General features: G+C 43.0%; 1 protein-coding gene across 1 annotated transcript in view; it reads right to left on the bottom strand.

Moving 5' to 3' along the window:
* The window catches only part of GARNL3 (GTPase activating Rap/RanGAP domain like 3), a 212,543-nt gene that overhangs the window by 69,208 nt on the left and 124,062 nt on the right, over positions 1 to 19,273 (bottom strand). The window contains exons 13-17 of the mRNA XM_024201166.1: positions 15,550 to 15,658; positions 9,398 to 9,443; positions 8,500 to 8,606; positions 6,083 to 6,198; positions 2,829 to 2,933 (exon numbers count right to left, since the gene is read on the bottom strand). Coding sequence (XP_024056934.1) covers positions 2,829 to 2,933; positions 6,083 to 6,198; positions 8,500 to 8,606; positions 9,398 to 9,443; positions 15,550 to 15,658 — 483 coding nt within the window. The remainder of the gene's footprint in view (positions 1 to 2,828; positions 2,934 to 6,082; positions 6,199 to 8,499; positions 8,607 to 9,397; positions 9,444 to 15,549; positions 15,659 to 19,273) is intronic.

Genomic DNA, 19,273 nt, shown 5'->3' on the forward strand with positions numbered 1-19,273 from the left:
CAACAAGTTGATTAGGGGTATGGAACGGCTTCCGTATGAGGAAAGATTAATAAGACAGACTTTTCAGCTTGGAAAAGAGACGACAAAGGGGGAATATGGTGTTGAGAAAGTAAATAAAGTGTTATTTACTCCTTCTCATAACCCAAGAACTAGGGGTCATCAAATGAAATCAATAGGCAGCAGGTTTAAATATTTTTTTAAAATATTATTAAAAATATTTTTTCACACCACGCACAATCAGTCTGTGGAACTCTTTGCCAGAGGATGTTGTGAAGGCCAAGACTATAACAGAGTTAAAAAAAGAACTAGATAAGGATAGGTCCATCAATGGCTATTAGTAGTGCCCTACCAAATTCACTGTCCATTTTGGTCAATTTCACGGTCATAGGATTTTAAAAATTGCAAATTTCATTATTTCAGTTATTCAAATCTGAAATTTCATGGTGTTGTAACTGTAGGGGCCTGACTCAAAAAAAAGGAGTTGTGTGTGTGTGTGTGTGTGTATGTGTGTGGGGAGTGGGTCACAAGGTTATTGTAGGAGGGGTTGCAGTACTTCTACCCTTACTTCTGCGTTGCCGGTGGCAGAGCTGCCTTCAGAGCTGAGCAGCTGGAGAGTGGCAGCTGCTGGCTGGGACCCCAGCTCTGAAGGCAGAGTCGCCACCACCAGCAGTGCAGAAGTAAGGATGTCATGGTATGGTATTGCCACCCTTACTTCTGTGCTGCTGATGGCAGGGCACTCCCTTCAGAGCTGGGTACCCAGCCAACAGCCGCCGCTCTTCGGCCACATAACTCTCAAGGCAGCGATGAAGTAAGGGTGGCGATACTGGGAGCTCCCTCAAATAATCCTGTGACCCCCTTACAACTCCTTTTTGGGTCACGACCCCCAATTTGAGAAACATTGGTCTCCCCTGTGAAATCTGTATAGTATAAGGTAAAAGCACACCAGATTTCACGGTCCATGGTGCGTTTTTCATGGCGGTGAATTTGGTAGGGCCCTAGCTATTAGCCAGGTTGGGCAGGGATGGTGTCCCAAGCCTCTGTTTGTCAGAAGCTGGGAATGGGTGACAGGGGATGGATCACTTGATGATTACCTGTTCTGTTCATTCCCTCTAGAGTACCTGGCATTGGCCACTGTTAGAAGACAGGATACTGGGCTAGATAGACCTTTGGTCTAACCCAGTATGGCTATTCTTATGTTTTTAACTTCCTTTTAAAGACTGATAGGAAAACTAATTCTTAGCAAGCATTGCAAGTAGCTAATTTATTTTGAGAGATGCCCAAATTCACAATACCTATACATCTTTGCACTTCTCCGCCTCAGCTGCACTATTGAGAACGTTGAACCTCAACTGAAGCCAAGGAGGTAAGCCAATTATTTCCAGACCAAAAAAAGGCTGCCTGTCATATTTTGGATTTATTTAAATCTTTGCTTCCTGCTAGTTCCACATATGCCTTGATTCATTCTTTCTTCAGAAATCCACAGTGGCATCTCAAAGTCGTTATTCTTTTTTACTTAAATCAGCTTCCTTAATAACTCACCCTCTGATCGTTATCCTTTCTGTGAATGTAATTCTGCTCAATTCCCTATTTAGCTGTACTTCCGTCATTTATATTATTGCCTAGTTAATTAACTTATTGCTAGTGTAATTTTCTGCCCTAGCACTTGTGGAAGTAGAGCAAGAACTGACAGGGATTTGAAGGGGATTTCAATGCAAACAGTCTCTTCTGTGAGCAAGAGTCAGGCTAGCTGTAACCCTAATAACGCGAGATTTGTAGAAGCGAGGATTAAATTATAAATTATAAATAAATAAATAAATAATAAATTAATGGAGATATCCCATCTCCTAAAACTGGAAGGGACCTTGAAAGGTCATCGAGTCCAGCCCTCTGCCTTCACTAGCAAGACCAAATACTGATTTTGCCCCAAATCCCTAAGTGGCCCCCTCAAGGACTGAACTCACAACCCTGGGTTTAGCAGGCCAATGCTCAAACCACTGAGCTATCCCTCTGTGTGAGGTGAGTGGGAAAGAACTGTGAGAAGTTGTTGCGACCTTGTGTAGATAAATATGGAATGTAGACTAGAGTCTAAATAGATGTGAAAAATAAGATATCAGGATGACCTATGTATAAACACAATGCAGCTGTTGCTCCTCATTATTGTATGTAACAAAAGGTATAAATGCTTGCTGTAATTGTTTCTCTAGAAAGAGACCTGCCTAGGAGGGGGAAACCCTGTGTCCTAGTGCACTCTCTCCCTCTATGCACAACTGCTTGAGAATAAAGTATCTGACTTTGCTGCACCCAACCAAAGAGAGTGAGAACTCTGTTTTTCTCCGACACATTTGTCGTCTTCACTACATTGTATGTCAATTTACTTAAAAAAATTAAAACAAAATCAGTAAATTGAATCTACATTTTTACACTATAAAAATCAAAAATTGTGTGATTATCAAGGTCTCATTTGCTTTGAGTTACCATCACCATTTTTCTAAATATTTCCCACAATATAATATAATTTTACTAAATAAAGGGAACACTTCAGATAAGTGTTAAATGCCGTATTACCACAATACAGATTAAATACATCTCCCTCTTTCTGCTGACGGGTTTGTTCCTGAAAGTGCTCCTAATATATTTAATGAGATCCATGACTAAATTAACAGCAGCAAATGCAGTCAGCACCTTGATTTGCTTATATCATTCTGCCTCAGATAAGCTAGAACCAGCTGGAATCTCACAAGCCTGTTTTTGGCCAGACATCCCTAATCTTACTCCACACATCCCAGTGGAGTAATTAATTTGACCAATACTTTCAACATAAAACCTACCTGACCAAGTCGGACAAATTCTGCTTGACGGGCCTCCTCTTTCTTCCGTGCTGATCTAGGGGATTCTGGTAACACGTCACTGAACGACCTCCTATTAAGCATGTTCTTTAAAAAAAAAAAAAAAAAAAAGAGAGAGAGAGAGAGAGAGAGAGAGAGAGAGAGAGAGAAAGTCTTACTGACCCAAACTTTTTCAATTTTTTAAAAATTTCATCTGACATTACTTGACTGCTGTATTCTTTCAGCATTTTCCTGTGACCTCAGTTCAAGTTTAGATTACTAACAAAAAATAACTGCCCTCCCTTAAAATGTTCCTACTGATGAATCTAAGAATGCATGCTTTAGCCTTTTGATTTACAAGGTTGTGGAGTAGCTGCAATACTCTTCACATGTATCAAGGTGCTATCCAGTATATGAAAGATGACATATGCAGTAGAAAGGGAGAGCCTGAGACTTGAGGCCTAGTATAAGGGGCCTGGTGTAAGGCAGAATGTACTTTGATATGAGACAGAGGAGTTAACTCACTCAGTTCTTTAGAAATTCTAATGCTGTCTGACACCCATTTTGAGAGTCTCTATGTTGAAACAGCATATCCTCTGGACTTATTACCAAAAGATACAAATGGTCTTGGTGGTTTGTGGAAATGATTTTGTCCTATTGAAGTAATACAAGGTCGCGCTTAAAAGCTTCCGAAGTATGAAGTTTAGCCTTTGCAGTGGATGAGTGAGGTCTTAGAAAGAACACTGGCAAGTGAATGAACTGATTTAAATGAAAGTCTGACACTATTTTAGGCAAAAATTTGGAATGAGGATGAAGAGTAACTATCCTCACGAAAGGTGGTATAAGATGGTCCTGCCATCAGCGTTTGGATTTTGCTATTCTGCGAGCAGAGGTAGTAGCCACCAAGAATGCCATATTAATAGACAAATGATACAAAGAACAGGATGACATATGTTCATGGAGGCTGCATCAGAAGACTATATTTAGGTCCCAGAGAAGGGAAAAATCCTTAACAGATGGAAAAATATGTGTTAACCCCTTCAAAAAACTAGTTACAGTAGGAATAAAATCATGGGAGAAAATTGCGTGTTCCTGTACTGAAGGATAATAGGCAGATATCAGTGCTAAGTGAACTTTACTAGATCTAGTCAAGACATCTGAATGCTTTAATGATAACAGATTACCTCAAGAACAGGTACAGACCCCTCCAATGGGTAAAATTATAATGACACACCCATATTGAAAACTGTTTCCACTGGGCCCCATAAGTATGCCTTATTAAAGGTTTTAAGCTCTGAATGAGAATATGAGAATGACAAAGCCCTGGCTGGGATGATTTACCGGTAGTTGGGGTTGGTCTTGCTTAGAGCAGGGGGTTGGACTAGATGACCTCCTGAGGTCTCTTCCAACCCTAATCTTCTATAATTCTATGATCCTGTACCTCTGCAGCGGAAAGTCTATGCTCCAAGATCAGCCTACTAACATCCAAATTGTTAGCTGTAGCGACACTAAGTCTGGGTGTAGAACCAGTCTTTGGGTCTGCGTTATGATGTCCAGACTGATCAGTAACTTGAACTGATAAATGTACCATCTCTGAATACTAAAACTCACCTCCCCCCGCCCCCACTGGGGCTGTTAGGATAACTTGACCCCTGTCCAGTATTACATTCCTGAGGACCCTAGTAATTAGAGTGACCAGGGGAAAGCATGCAGACTCATTTCTCCTCCGGATCAAAATGTGCTGTTTAAAGTGGTCATGAACAGGTATGTGGAGGAATGATCCCACTTCTGAACTTTTATCTGAAGGACTGAAAGCTCGAGGGACCATTTTCTACTGAGTTGTCACCTAAATTGTTTTGAACCCCACATGAGTGTCTGACTATGAGATTGATTCCAGTAGGAGAATTCCTGTAGGCATGGGGAGAGATGATCTTGCTCCTCCTTGCCTGTTAATGTAGTGTCAAAACTTGGATGCTGGTGTCCTGAATCAGAGCTAGATGAATGGCCCTGAGTGTCACAGCTGGATGGTGGGCAGCCAGACCTGGTGGTCAGAGCTGGAGTCCACAGTCAAAAAACAGGAGTTGAGTGTCAGCTGGGTCAAGATACCAGGAGATCAGAAGCAGGAGACAAGCTTGAGATCAGAATCACAATTCAGATGCCAGGAGTCAAGAGGGGTTGGGATGCCAGGAAGTCAAGCTGGAAGCACAAGGCACACAGTCCAGAGCAGGGTGGATCCCAGTTATTTGAATAGCTTCCTGTTCCTGCTGATGGCTTAAGTAAAGTCAGTGGGCCAATCGGCTGCTCTGGGACTCTGCAAATACAACCTCAGGGGTACAGTCTCGAACTGGAGCTGGACTTCATGGGTCCTGAGTAAGCAGTTCTCAGCAGGCTACCAAGTGGAGGGTTGGAGCGTAGCAGTTCCTGCAGACCCAGATTTGAGGTCTGTGGGACATGACACTGAGTTCTAGACTGTTTATATGTAGTTAGGGACCAAAACCTTGGGTCTGCAGATGACCCAGATACGCTCTCCAGCCTGTGTGAAGGTACTGTATCTTTCACTAAAGTGTCAGTGGGAGCTGAAGACACAAACAACATTCCCGGACAGCCATTCAGAGGATCGTTCCACCAAGTATTGATGAAAGGACATTCCCGGGAACAAGCACTCGCGGAGTCATGTTGTGTCTGCTTGGCTGGTAGATCAACTTCAGCCAGGCTTGGAGAGAATAAAGATGCAATCTGACATGTGGTGTCACGTAAGTGCAAGTAGCCATATGACCAAAGAGATTAAGACAGACATTCACTGATATCTTTGCTTGAGTCTGGACACCAATAGATGACTCGTGTCCAATCTGTTGCTGATCTTGCATCTAAAAGTGCTCCTGTGACCTCTACTGATTAAGAGTAAGGGCTGACTTGTCTCAATTTGTCTTAAGTCCTAGTGAGAGAGATAAAGCACCATTCTCACTGCTTCAGTGACTTGCTGAAGCAACGTTTCTCATATCAGCCAATCATTGAAGGAAGAATAAATGTGAAGGCCTTGACTGTGCAGGTGAGCTACCCAGTATTGCTGTTCTTATGACTTATTGCTGATTTTCATGCAATTAAAATGTAAAGAGGAAAAACACCCCTTTGCTATCCAACTTACTGTATGCAAATCAATACTCACCAGGGTGGATATCTTCTTGAGCAATAGGCCACTCAATATGCCACTGTGGGTGATATGAAGTGCATAAAGATCACGCAAGTCTTGGATTTACCTTGTGTAGATCAGGCATGAGGTCCTGGTATAAAGAACGAATCAGCATGTCTAGAGTGCGCTGCCGTTTCTGAGCAAATGTTGGGGTTTCCAAGGTGGCTTTTTCCCCATTTATTACTAAAACATATTGAATAAAGGAGGATGTGTTACTTAAAGGGGTTTCATGTCCTTTACTGAATCCAAGTTGTCTTCATGTAAGGATATTAATAGCAAAATTACTAATTTGGGTTTGTTTCACATTTGTGCATATTTTGAACTAAAAGTTCTAGTTGTATTATCATCATGACTATGAAGAGCTTTTTTAACCCTATTTTCTTTTGAGCTACTAAACTTTATTTAGCTAGTATCGTTCTTCATAGACACAAAAACAACCAGATAAACTCCAGAAAGATACTATTTCACAGTTAATTTAAAAAGAACCATTTCCTGAATCTCAGCAAATGTGCTGAAGTTCTTTGATATATGACAAAAAATGTACCACCATACTGTCTATGTCACAGGCTGTCAGTGCAGCTGCCTTATATTTTAGAATTGTATTGAAAAGTTCAGAGTTGCTTCTGGCTCTGCTAAGTTCAATGTGAGGCCCAAACAATGTCAAATACTGCTGTACAGTAACTCCTCACTTAACGTTGTAGTTAGGTTCCTGAAAAATGCGACTTTAAGCGAAACGATGTTAAGCGAATCCAATTTCCCCATAAGAATTAATGTAAATGAGGGGGTTAGGTTTCAGGGAAATTTTTTTCATCAGACAAAAGACTGTGTATATACACACACACATACATACATACACACACACCCCCACTGTATAAGTTTTAAACAAACAATTTAATACTGGTACACAGTGATGATGATTGTGAAGCTTGGTTGAGGTGGAGGAGTCAGAGGGTGGGATATTTCCCTTGACGAACTAGCAATTGGCTGAGCCTCAAGGGTTAACTCTCTCACTCTACAAGGCAGCAGGAATGGAGGGAGGGGGTATGTATGAGAGAGAGAGATGCGCATTTCCCCTTTAAGTACACTGCCTTGTTAATTAGATCAGCTTGCTGAGACCGCAGCTGCTGCAAGCTCCCTCCATCCTGAGCCCTGGTGTGTCCCCCCTGCTCTATGGAAGATGGGGTAAGCGGGGTGCAGGAGCAGGGTGGAGGGGGACACCCTGACATTAGCCCCCCTCTTCCTTCCCTCCCCCCCGGCACAGCAAGCAGGAGTCTCGGGGAGCAGCTCCAAGGCAGTGGGCAGGAGCAGCACATGGGGGGGGAGGGGGGAGGGACACAGCTGAACTGCAGGCAGCTGCTGCACAGGGAACTTAGGGGAGCGGGGAGCTGATAGGGGGTTGCCAGCCCACCCTGGTTCCAAGCCCCCACCAGCTAGATGCAAGGGGCTGCTCTTCCTGCAAGCAGTAGACAAAGCAGGCAGCTACCAAACAACATTAGAAGGGAGCATTGCACAACTTTAAACAAGCATGTTCTCTAATTGATCAGCAACGTAACAACGAAACAACGTTAACCGGGACGACTTTAAGTGAGGAGTTACTGTAATTGATAAAGCAGTTTTCAATAAATTAAGCAATTTGCCATTTTCTAATTAGATTTTATCAAAGTAATTAGAGTCATTCCTCTAGCTTTAAAGGGCAATGAGCAATCATAGATCTCGATCACACAGCCCAGTAATCTCTTGGCTGATATATGAGTTAGGAGTCTACACTGCTAATCCATTTAAATATCAACGAGTATTCTTTAGTAACTTATATGAAATGAACTGGTGAGTTCTCAGTCAAGTTCCTATTGGTCAGATGTTTACATTACAAAAATCATGATTAGTACTCAGTGGCCCCCTTCCTGGGAGTCTTAGCAGGAGGTCACGGCTTGAATTAGTCCATTAAGATTGAGTTCTCTCCTCGGGAACTGGTTCATAACAGCACTAAAATATTCATAACAGCACTGAAACATACTGACTGTTTTCCATGCTGCACATTTTCTGTAGATAAAGTACTTTAGTCTCCAAAGTTGCCAGTCTGGCACCTTTTACTGCTAAATATAAGAAATGGCATTAGATTAATATGTTTCTGAATATCACTCTCCTTTGTCTTTAAGAAGAAACCTTTGGAAAATGAACAATTCATTAAGCAATGGAACAAATACTTCTGAAATGCTCAAACCAGATTGGATCTGGTAACCTAGGAAGCATTAACTGCATGGGAGTTCAGTGTTTATCAGAACCATATAGAAATGTTTGAGGGGATTCATATTCCACTGAGGCTAGAATAGCCAAACTTTAAAAAAAGACTCAATATAAAACTGTAACATTGCACAGCAGAAAAATTATTTACAATCTACAGTATCCCAAATAAGTGTGAAGAGCAGATTCTTATGTATAGGACTAAAAGTTTAAAAAGGTCTCTTTGACCTCAAAAAGACTTACACTTCACTAGTACAAAGTCCCTGAATTCCTGGTGATCTGTGAACACAGGTGGAGATGGAAGGGGAGGCCCAAAGAGAGGTACACTTTCTTCTGAAAATATTTTCAGCCTAATGAAAGAATTACTATTTATTTGGTTTGAAAGTCACATACAAAGAGTACCAGACATACTGCTTAAGCAGGAACAAGAACTATAAATTATTACTGGGAAACATCGTATCAACACTTCAGAAATCGCAAGTCTCAATGAATGTTCTCAGGATATTCACCGGGGATCAGATGCTGACACCTGTCCATTAACTAGTACATTACTTTACATTCAGTTGACTCTTGTAGGATGATACACTATTCAATGAGAACAAGAGTGGCAGAATCTAGTCCTTATTCAAACAAAAATGAAATTACAAACTTAACATTTCAATTACAAAATCCTACCACTGTGTACATTACCTCTTTTTTTTTAAACTGTGTATTACAGACATTTTCCAACACAAACCCTAGGCACATATATAAAAGGACCCAAGAACTAGAGTATTATAAGGAGTAACATGGTCAAAAGAGATTTTCCTATCTGCAAGGCTAGTTTCAATTGGGTACAGAATAAACACAATAATACTGGATTCCTCACCTGAGTATATTCTCAGTCACATTACTGAATCGGGACATAAGAGTCTTTGCTTAGGCACAGTAGAACACACAACTCTTATTTATGGGGGGAAATTCCATAGATATCAACTACATTATGCCCCACCATGGAACCGTTTACCACTCACTTTCATGATCACTTAAAAACACCCAATTCATGGAATTAGATAGGTGGACTATGAAGAATAGTTTACTTCCACTTCTACTGTAACATCAAACTAACAAAGTGAATGATTTGGTTAAAGTTATCACCTACCTGTAACTATCATTTTGCTTATTATATCTCACTAAGGCAAAAATATCTGCCATGCAAGTTAAAGAAATTAATCCATTACTTTCATGTCTATGGAGTTCACTTGTGTTTTGAAAATGCCCATTCTGTTGAAAAAGCAGATGAAATATGGTGAAATATATTAATTGTTTTACTACATTTGATATAATTCTAGTTTATGCACCTTCGATTGTTCTGGTAGGGCATCTCTTTTATGAATGTTTAAAATGGCAAGGCTTAAAAAGTGCAAGTATCTTAGTCAATGTCTACAATGAGAAGTTTTATTGTGTTTAAACACTATTTTCAACAACTGAGCTAGCTAATCTGATGGTCACAACTCTGTGGTCAGTATACACGAAGACAAGCCATATTCAGCATCATCTTAGCTAGTCACGACTGGGCTTAATGATGTTGAAAATAACTTGTTCTTGTCTACAGTTACCACAGAGTGAATTATTAAAAAACATGTTTCAACATGATAACATTTCCTAACACAGACTTATAGAAATTCTTCCAGCATAATTAAGTTAAACAGAGGGCCAAGTAGGGTAGCAATGTAAATTTTCATGACTGCACCAAGATCTATTACTAATCTTGATTCATGACTCTGGTGAGAATCTAGGCAACAGCACATATGGAAAAATGGCCAGATAATTCAATGCGGATGCAAGTCTCAGATAGAAACAGATCAGAGGCATCTTGTTGTGGCAGATTTCCTTGACACTGAATGATCCTTGACATGACCTTTGAGCTGCATGACCTTCTAAGCTATAAACAGTGTCAAGGAAAACACAAATCTGAGCAACCTTTCTAAGAGTTTTTAGGGTGCTCCTAACAAGATCTAGGGACCTTTTGCCATCAGGCTCTGGGCTTTGTCTACACTAGAAAAATTAGGACCTATAATTCTCCAGTGGCACAGCTCCAACAGTGGCAGTAATATGGAGGCTGTACCGTAGCCAGTGCTCAGGTGTTTTATTATTGTCTTATCTAACTCTCCTCAATACAGGAGCATTTTTCCTACTATAGACACAGCTTAGAGAAGAGCTTTCCCAGGATGGGCAACTAGGTGAGGGGGAAAACATTGGCAGCACAATTAAATGAGCCACATGGAACGCAGATACCACCTTTGGAAAGAATTTAGGGCATGTCTGTGGCCACAATATATCTTCAAAGAATTTAGTAAAAAGATGGATCAGACAACTGGGCTTGATCCTAAGAAGGGGTGAGCATTACAACGGAAGCTGCAGGCGCTCTATACATCTCAGGACCAGGCTCTTACTCTGCTGGCTGAAGTCAGTTCCACCAACAAAATAACATTCCTTGTAAGAGTTTTGAGCTCATACGCATTCAATGGTTCAAAAGCTGTCAGCAGCATGGCCAGGACCACACTAATTTCCCATGATGGGGGCTTTTAAATAAGTGATTTAAACACATCAAATCCCTCATGAATTTGATAACAAGGAGCTGCAGATTACAGCTGAGCAAATAACCTGTTTTTCAGTTCACTGGCAGTTAAAAAATAAAAATAAAATTCTGTTTGGGTCAAACCAAATCAGAAAATTTCCAAAAAATCTTGGTGAAATTAAAAGTCCATTTTGAGTTAAACAAAACATTCACAAAATGGCAGCAGGAGAAGTGGCTCACATAACTTTCAGCCCAATGGTCAGGGCACTCTCCTCGTATGTGGAAGACCCAGCTCCAAATGCTAGGCCTGGAGCAGGGATGTGAACCCACTCCCTTCTTCCCAGGTGAGTGCCCTGCATCAGGCTATAAGAAATTCTCTCTCTCTCCTGTTGAAGCTGTTCTGTTTTGTAAAAATAATTAAATATTCATTGGAGTAGGCACTTAATTTTGCATCTCCCATGTGCGTGCCCTAGCCACCAGGCAACGGAGTCATTCTCTCTTTGTGTGGCCCAATGACTATTCATAGAATCATAGAGTTGGAAGAGACCTCAGGTCATCTAGTCCAACCCCCCTGCTCAAAGCAGGACCAACCCCATCTAAATCATCCCAGCCAGGGCTTTGTCAAGCTGGGTCTTAAAAACCTCTCATGATGCAGATTCCACCACCTCCCTTGGTGACCCATTCCAGTGCTTCACCACCCTCCTAGTGAAATATCCAGCCTAGAACAACCCCACTGCAACCAGAGACCATTGCTCCCTGTTCTGTCATCTGCCACCACTGAGAACAGCCGAGCTCCATCCTCTTTGGAACCCCCCTTCAAGTAGTTGAAGGCTGCTATCAAATCCCCCCTCACTCTTCTCTTCTGCGGACTAAATAAGCCCAGTTCCCTCAGCCTCTCCTCATACGTCATGTGCCCCAGCCCCCTAACCATTTTTGTTTCCCTCGCTGGACTCTCTCTCCATTTTTTCGACATGCTTTCTGTTGTGGGGGGCCCCAAAACTGGATGCAATACTCCAGATGTGGCCTCACCAGTGCCGAATAGAGGGGAATAATCACTTCCCCAATTTGTTGGCAATGCTCCTACTAATGCAGCCCAATATGCTGTTAGCCTTCTTGGCAACAAGGGCACACTGTTGACTCTCATCCAGCTTCTCGTCCACTGTAATGCCCAGGTCCTTTTCTGCAAAACTGACGCTTAGCCAGTCGGTCCCCAGCCTGTAGCAGTCCATGGGATTCATCTGTCCTAAGTGCAGGACTCTGCACTTGTCCTTGTTGAACCTCATCAGATTTCTTTTGGCCCAATCTTCCAATTTGTCTAGGTCACTCTGGACCATATTCCTACCCTCCAGCGTATCTACCGCTCCCCCCAGCTTAGTGTCATCTGCGAACTTGCTGAGGGTGCAATCCATCCCATCATCCAGACCATTAATGAAGATGTTGAACAAAACTGGCCCCAGGACCAATGCCTGGGGCACTCCGCTTGATACTGGCTGCCAACTAGACATCGAGCCGTTGATCACTACCCAATGAGCCCAACAATCTAGCCAGCTTTCTATCCACCTTATAGTCCATTCATCCAATCCATACGTCTTTAACTTGCTGGCAAGAATATGTGGGAGACCATACCGAAAGCTTTGCTAAAGTCAAGGTATATCACTTCCACCACTTTCCCCATATCCACAAAGCCAGTTATCTCATCATAGAAGGCAATCAGGTTGGTCAGGCATGACTTGCCCTTGGTGAATCCATGTTGACTGTTCCTGATCACCTTCCTCTCCTTCAAGTGCTTCAAAATGGATTCCTTGAGGACCTGCTCCATGATTTTTCCAGGGACTGAGGTGAGGCTGCCCGGTCTATAGTTCCCCGGATTCTCCTTCTTCCCTTTTTTAAAGATGGGCAATATATATTTGACTTTTTCCAATCGTCCGGGACCTCCCCCGATCACCAAGAGTTTTCAAAGATAATGGCAAATGGCTCTGCAATCACATCAGCCAACTCCCTCAGCACCCTCGGATGCATTAGATCCGAACCCATGGACTTGTGCATGTCCAGCTTTTCTAAACAGTCCTTAATCTGTTCTTTCACCACTGAGGGCTGCTCACCTCCTCCCCATACCGTGCTGTCCAGTGCAACAGTCTGGGAGCTGACCTTGTCTGTGAAGACCAAGGCAAAAAAAGCATTGAGTACTTCAGCTTCTTCCACATCATCTGTCAGTGGGTTACCTCCCCCTTTCAGTAAGCGTCCCACACTTTCCCTGACCTTCTTGTTGCTAACATACCTGTAGAAACCCTTTCCAGTTACCCTTCACATCCTTTGCTAGTTGCAACTCCAATTGTGCTTTGGCCTTCTTGATTATACCCCTGCATGCTCGAGCAATATTTTTATACTCTTCCCTAGTCATCTGTCCAAGTTTCCACTTCTTGTAAGCTTCTTTTGTGTTTCAGCTCACCCAAGATTTCTCTGTTAAGCAAAGCTGGTCACCTGCCACATTTGCTATTCTTTCTGCATTATTCTGTTCACATATTTTATACAGAGTGGAACAGCTTCAACAGGAGAGATGGAGAAAGACCCATCCCAGAATAGCCTGGTGGTGAAGACAATCATCTGGGGAGAGGGCAGATATGGATTTAAATCCCTGTTTCAGAGAAGGGACTTGAACTTGGGTCTTCCACATCCCAGGTGTATGTCCTAACCATTGGGCTAGAACCTACAAAGTGGATACCACCTACTCCTCTAGCTGTTTTATTAATCTACCCCGATTTTTTTCTAACTGAAACGATTTAGCAAATTTGTGAATAGTTTAAAGTTGACCAAAACTTCATTTTTCAGTGAATGAACTACTGGAGCAAAAACATTGGCCCACCTCTACTGTAGACACTGGCCTAACATCCAGATCCTTAAATGCTAAAACAGCTGCCAAATGGGGTTGGAGGGAAGATGTCTTTGTCCCAAACTCAGAGTGGAAGGTGGTAGCTAACTGACTTTTGCATTGGGCATGTAAAAGGATCCATGTAGGATTTCACACCAGCCCAAAAGCATTTCTGAGCCACAGGATGAACTGGGACACCTGCTTGGACAAAGTAAGTCTTTCTATTTCTCTCAAGAGTCATGCAACAGAGAGGAATTCCCAGGCTGAGACGTAAAGACTTGCTCTACACATATGATCCAGTATATTCAGACTCTCAACGTGATGAGATTAGCAATGTACTAAACAGGCTCAAGAATTTGTCTGTCTTGTCCTAAAAGGGGTCTATTAGAATTGGTGTCTCTCCGGAGTTTCATCAGGACCTTTGCTAACAGACTGACGGAGTAAAGCCATACATTAGCTTTCCATCCCATTACATGGAGAAGGTGGAGCTCAACCACTACCTATAGTCTGAAAAGAACTGGCAGCTAGCGCATTAGGGAGTGTCCACATTACATAGCAAGGACTGGTGCAGGATGCTCCCTGCCAGGACCAATGCACAGTTGCCAACTTTCACGCGGTAAATAAGCACCCTGACTTTCACAATAAGCCAAAAATCAAGCTAATCCCATTTCAAAACAAGGCCAAAACAAGCTAATCCCTAAGAACCGCAACACTCTATGTGACTAGGTCCCCCCGTGTGTAGTCTGGGACTGTGGTGGGCCCACTGTGCACCCCGATTCTCTCCCCCCTTGCCCCTCCTTGCGGAGAGCTAATAAAAAAAAAAAGAAGCAACAAGCTACAACAAGCAACAAGCCAAAAAATAGCCAACAAGCAACTCACAAGCCAATTAAGCCAAAAACAAGCCCAATTTCTATGTTTTTCTCGCAGGTTTCACATGTCTAGACCAATGGCTTTAGAACTTTGAGAATGTTGAAACCCAAGACTGTGTTAGATAAGAGATAAATATTCCTCTTCAACATTCATTAACTAATCCTCTCAACACCCCCATGTGGTAAGAATTATTGTCACAATTTTACTAATATTGAAATTCGGGTATAGAGAGATAAAGTGACTTCCCCAAGTCTTATTATTAACATTTGTATTACAGTAGCATCTAGAGGCCTCTATGACGTGGGTCCCCACTGTGCTAAGCACTTTAGCATCATATAGTAAATGATAGGCCCTGCTCAAAGAAAAATCTAAAAGACAAGATCCAACATATGACTAAAACAAACAAGTGGGCGAGAAGAAAGGGGTAACAACAATAGACCATGCAGTCAATATCAGAATTGGGTTTAGAACTCACAAGTTCCTGACTCTCAGTATTGTGTTCATTTCTATAGGTCATAATGCAATTTTAAAATGTCACCCATCACTCTGAAGGTTTTGGTATTTTTTACTTTAATTGTGTATCCCATCCCATCTATAGTAAATATCTAAAATAAATGATCTCTAAATGTCATGAGGCAGCATTCGGTAGATACTGAAACATTTATTCACATCAATAGCAGAAGTATTTTCTGAAAATATTCTTTTGGAAATGTATATTGAGTTAACTTTGTGAAGCCATCTGAAGAATTCTTTAGTAATAAAAGCATCTGATTTGAAAGTGTCTGCTTGTTTTTAATCAGCACACCTTTGATGTAGTTCATGATGGAGAATTTTCACAGATTTAGGGATACAAAATTAAGTAATCTATAAAATGTCTTATATATAAGATATTTTAAAATATACTTTTCTCTTCTGTGAATGGCATATAGGAAGGATTTAATGGGGGTTTGTAAACAAGCTTTAGTCAATTAAAAAAACAGAAAGCAAAAGATACGTGTAAAATGAGAGCGAATCATGGAAGGCTTAAATGCTGGAGAAGATTCTTCCCCTTCCTGGAACACGATAGTGACAATGTCATTTCCAATATGACGCTTCCTTTCTACCTACAAAAAGGAGAGATACCATCACTAGAATTGGATCCTGAGTATTAATACAGTGAAAGAACAATGAAACACAACATAAGATTATTGAATTTAATGCACTTTTTCTATGATAGCAGTTGATGGTAATCTGAAGTGTGTGCAGGCAAAATTTATACAAACATACTGTTCTGTTTTTATCTAAATACAGGCATTTAAAAATGCAGTACAGTAATGTCAAAATACTGTGAAGCTGCTTTATTCTTTATTCATTCTTGTTCTAATTGTACAATGACCATGGAAATATGAGGAACTGATGTCTATTTATAGCCCAAACACAGTATTTGTTAAAATTAATTAGAAATAATTATCTATATTATTTAAATTTAACTGAATTACATGCAAATTACATTTTAGAATAATTTTTAATTCTATTTATGAGGAAGGGAAAGCAAGAAGATATATACCTTACTGCACAGTGTACTGCAAAGGACTTGTTAGGAGTCCATTTTTAATTTGAAAGCATCAAGGTTAGTCTAAATGAAATTAAATTTCACTAACCTCAATCTGAGAACCATGAAACCAAACTTCAGAAGTGGCTATGGAACTTCAGACTAAGACAAACGAGATGCTGAAATTTGATCAAAGGGAAATGTTTTGTCTGCTTTTTCAGAGGTTAATTATTGATCTCTGCTTGGTTTAAGGCAGAGATCAGCAACCTTTGGCACGTGGCTCACCAGGGTAAGCACCCTGGCAGGCCAGGACAGTTTGTTTACCTGCTGCATCCGCAGGTTCGGCTGATCGTGGCTCCCACTAGCTGCAGTTCGCCGCTCCAGGCCAATGGCAGTGGCGGGAAGCGGCAGCCAGCACATCCCTCGGCCCGCGCCGCTTCCCACCGCCCCCATTGGCCTGGGACGGTGAACCGCGGCCAGTGGGAACCTGTGGACGCCGCAGGTAAACAAAAGGGCTCGGCCCGCCAGGGTGCTTACCCTGGCGAGCCGCGTGCCAAAGGTTGCTGATCCCTGGTTTAAGGCCTTGTCCCTTGTGACTAAGCTCTCTAAGGCCTGGTCTACACTGCGAATTTAGGTCGAATTTAGCAGCGTTAAATCGAATTAAGCCTGGACACGTTCACACGGCTAAGTCCCTTTTTTCGACTTAAAGGGCCCTTTAAACCGGTTTCTTTACTCCACCTCCGATGAGGGGATTAGCGCTAAAATCGGCCTTAGCAGGTCGGAATTGGGGTAGTGTGAACGGAATTCGACGTTATTGGCCTCCGGGAGCTATACCACAGTGCTTCATTGTGACCGCTCTGGACAGCACTCTCAACTCAGATGCACTGACCAGGTAGACAGGAAAAGCCCCGCGAACGTTTGAATTTCATTTCCTGTTTGCCCAGCGTGGAGAGCACAGGTGACCACGCAGAGCTCATCAGCACAGGTAACCGTGATGGAGTCCCAGGATCGCAAAAGAGCTCCATCATGGACCGAACGGGAGGTATGGGATCTGCTCGCCATATGGGGAGATGAATCAGTGCTAGCTGAACTCCGTAGCAGTAAACAAAATGGCAAAATATTAGAAAAGGTCTCCAAGGCCATGAAGGACAGAGGCCATAATAGGGACGCACAGCAGTGCCATGTGAAAATTAAGGAGCTAAGGCAAGCCTACCACAAAGCCAGAGAGGCAAACGGAAGGTCCGGGGCAGAGCCGCAAACATGCCGCTTCTACGCGGAGCTGCATGCCATGCTAGGGGGTGCAGCCACCACTACCCCAACCGTGTGCTTTGACTCCTTCAATGGAGAAACACACAGGGAAGCGGGTTCAGGGTACGAGGAAGATGAGGATGAAGATAATGTAGATAGCTCACAGCAGCAAGGAAGCGGAGAAACCGGTTTCCCCAACAGCCAGGATATGTTTATCACCCTGGACCTGGAACCAGTAACCTCCGAACTCACCCAAGGCGTGCTCCCAGACCCTGAGGGCACACAGGGGACCTCTGGTGAGTGTACCTTTGTAAATATTACACATGGTTTAAAAGCAAGCGTGTTTAATGATTAATGATTAATTTGCCCTGGCAATCGCGGCCAGTACAGCTACTGGAAAAGTCTGTTAACGTGTATGGGGATGGAGCGGAAATCCTCCAGGGACATCTCCAGAAAGCTCTCCTTCATGTACTCCCAAAGCCTTTGCAAAAGGTTTCTGGGGAGGGCTGCCTTATCCCGTCCGCCATGGTAGGACACTTTACCACACCAGGCCAGTAGCACGTAGTCTGGAATCATTGCATAACAAAGCATGGCAGCGTATGGTCCCGGTGTTTGCTGGCATGCAGACAACATCCATTCCTTATCGCTCTTTGTTATCCTCAGGAGAGTGATATCATTCACGGTCACCTGGTTGAAATGGGGCGATTTTATTAAGGGGACATTCAGAGGTGCCCGTTCCTGCTCTGCTGAACAGAAATGTTCCCCGCTGTTAGCCACGCGGTGGGGGGGAGGGGTGAAGTGATCATCCCCAAGAATTTGGTGTGGGGGGAGAGGGGGGGTTAGTTGGGTTTGTGCTGCATGTTAACCCGGAAACCGCAGCCCCTCCTTTTACATTGCAAACCCATTTTAAATGGCCAACCCAACGGGTGCTTGGTATGGGAAATGAGGGCGCTACTGTTTGAAACCATTCCCACATGTTAAGAAGGTTAAAAAAGCCAAAAGACTGTGGCTTACCATGGCTGCCTGCAAGCCGAAATCTGTTGCCTGGCACTGCGTGAGTGATCTCTCACACCAAACCGGCAGGCCCTCAATATAAGAGGAAAAATGCGACCTTGTAACGAAAGCACATGTGCTGTGTAATGTGAACAGCAAAATTTAACATGAAAGAGTGTACCCATTGTTCTCTAAAATGTGTCTTTTTTAACCACCTCTCCCTTCTCCTCCACCAGCTGCAAATGCTTCTCCTTCACAGAAGCTAGTGAAGATTAGAAGGAGAAAACGGCGGACTCGGGATGATATGTTCTCGGAGCTCCAGATGTCCTCCCACGCTGACAGAGCAGAGCAGAATGCGTGGAGGCAGTCAATGTCAGACTACAGAAAAGCACAATATGAACGAGAGGAGAGGTGGCGGGCTGAATCGCGGGACAAACAGAGCAAGTGGCGGGCTGAAGATGATAGGTGGCGTCAGCTTGCAGACAGAAGGCAAGAGTCAATCCTCCGGCTGCTGGAGCATCAAACTGATATGCTCCAGCGTATGGTTGAGCTGCAGGAAAGGCAGCAGGAGCAGAGACCGCCGCTAGAGCCCCTGTGTAACCAACAGCCCTCCTCCCCAAGTTCCATAGCCTCCTCACCCAGACGCCCAAGAACACGGTGGGGGGGCCTCCAGCCACCCAGTCACTCCACCCCAGATGATTGCCCGAGCATCAGAAGGCTGGCCTTCAATAACAGTTAAAGTTTTAAACTGCAGTGTGTCCTTTTCCTTCCCTCCTCCCGCACCCATCCCGGGCTACCTTGGCAATTATCCCCCTAGTTGTGTGATGAATTAATAAAGAATGCCTGAATGTGAAGTAACAATGACTTTATTGCCTCTGCAAGCGGTGCTCGAAGGGGGGAGGGGAGGGTGGGGTGGTTGGTTTACAGGGAAGTAGAGTGAACCGGG

The sequence above is a fragment of the Terrapene carolina genome, unplaced genomic scaffold (genome assembly GCF_002925995.2).
Source record: "Terrapene carolina triunguis isolate 2854851 unplaced genomic scaffold, T_m_triunguis-2.0 Scaffold238, whole genome shotgun sequence".
In the NCBI taxonomy this organism is placed as follows: Eukaryota; Metazoa; Chordata; order Testudines; family Emydidae; genus Terrapene; species Terrapene triunguis.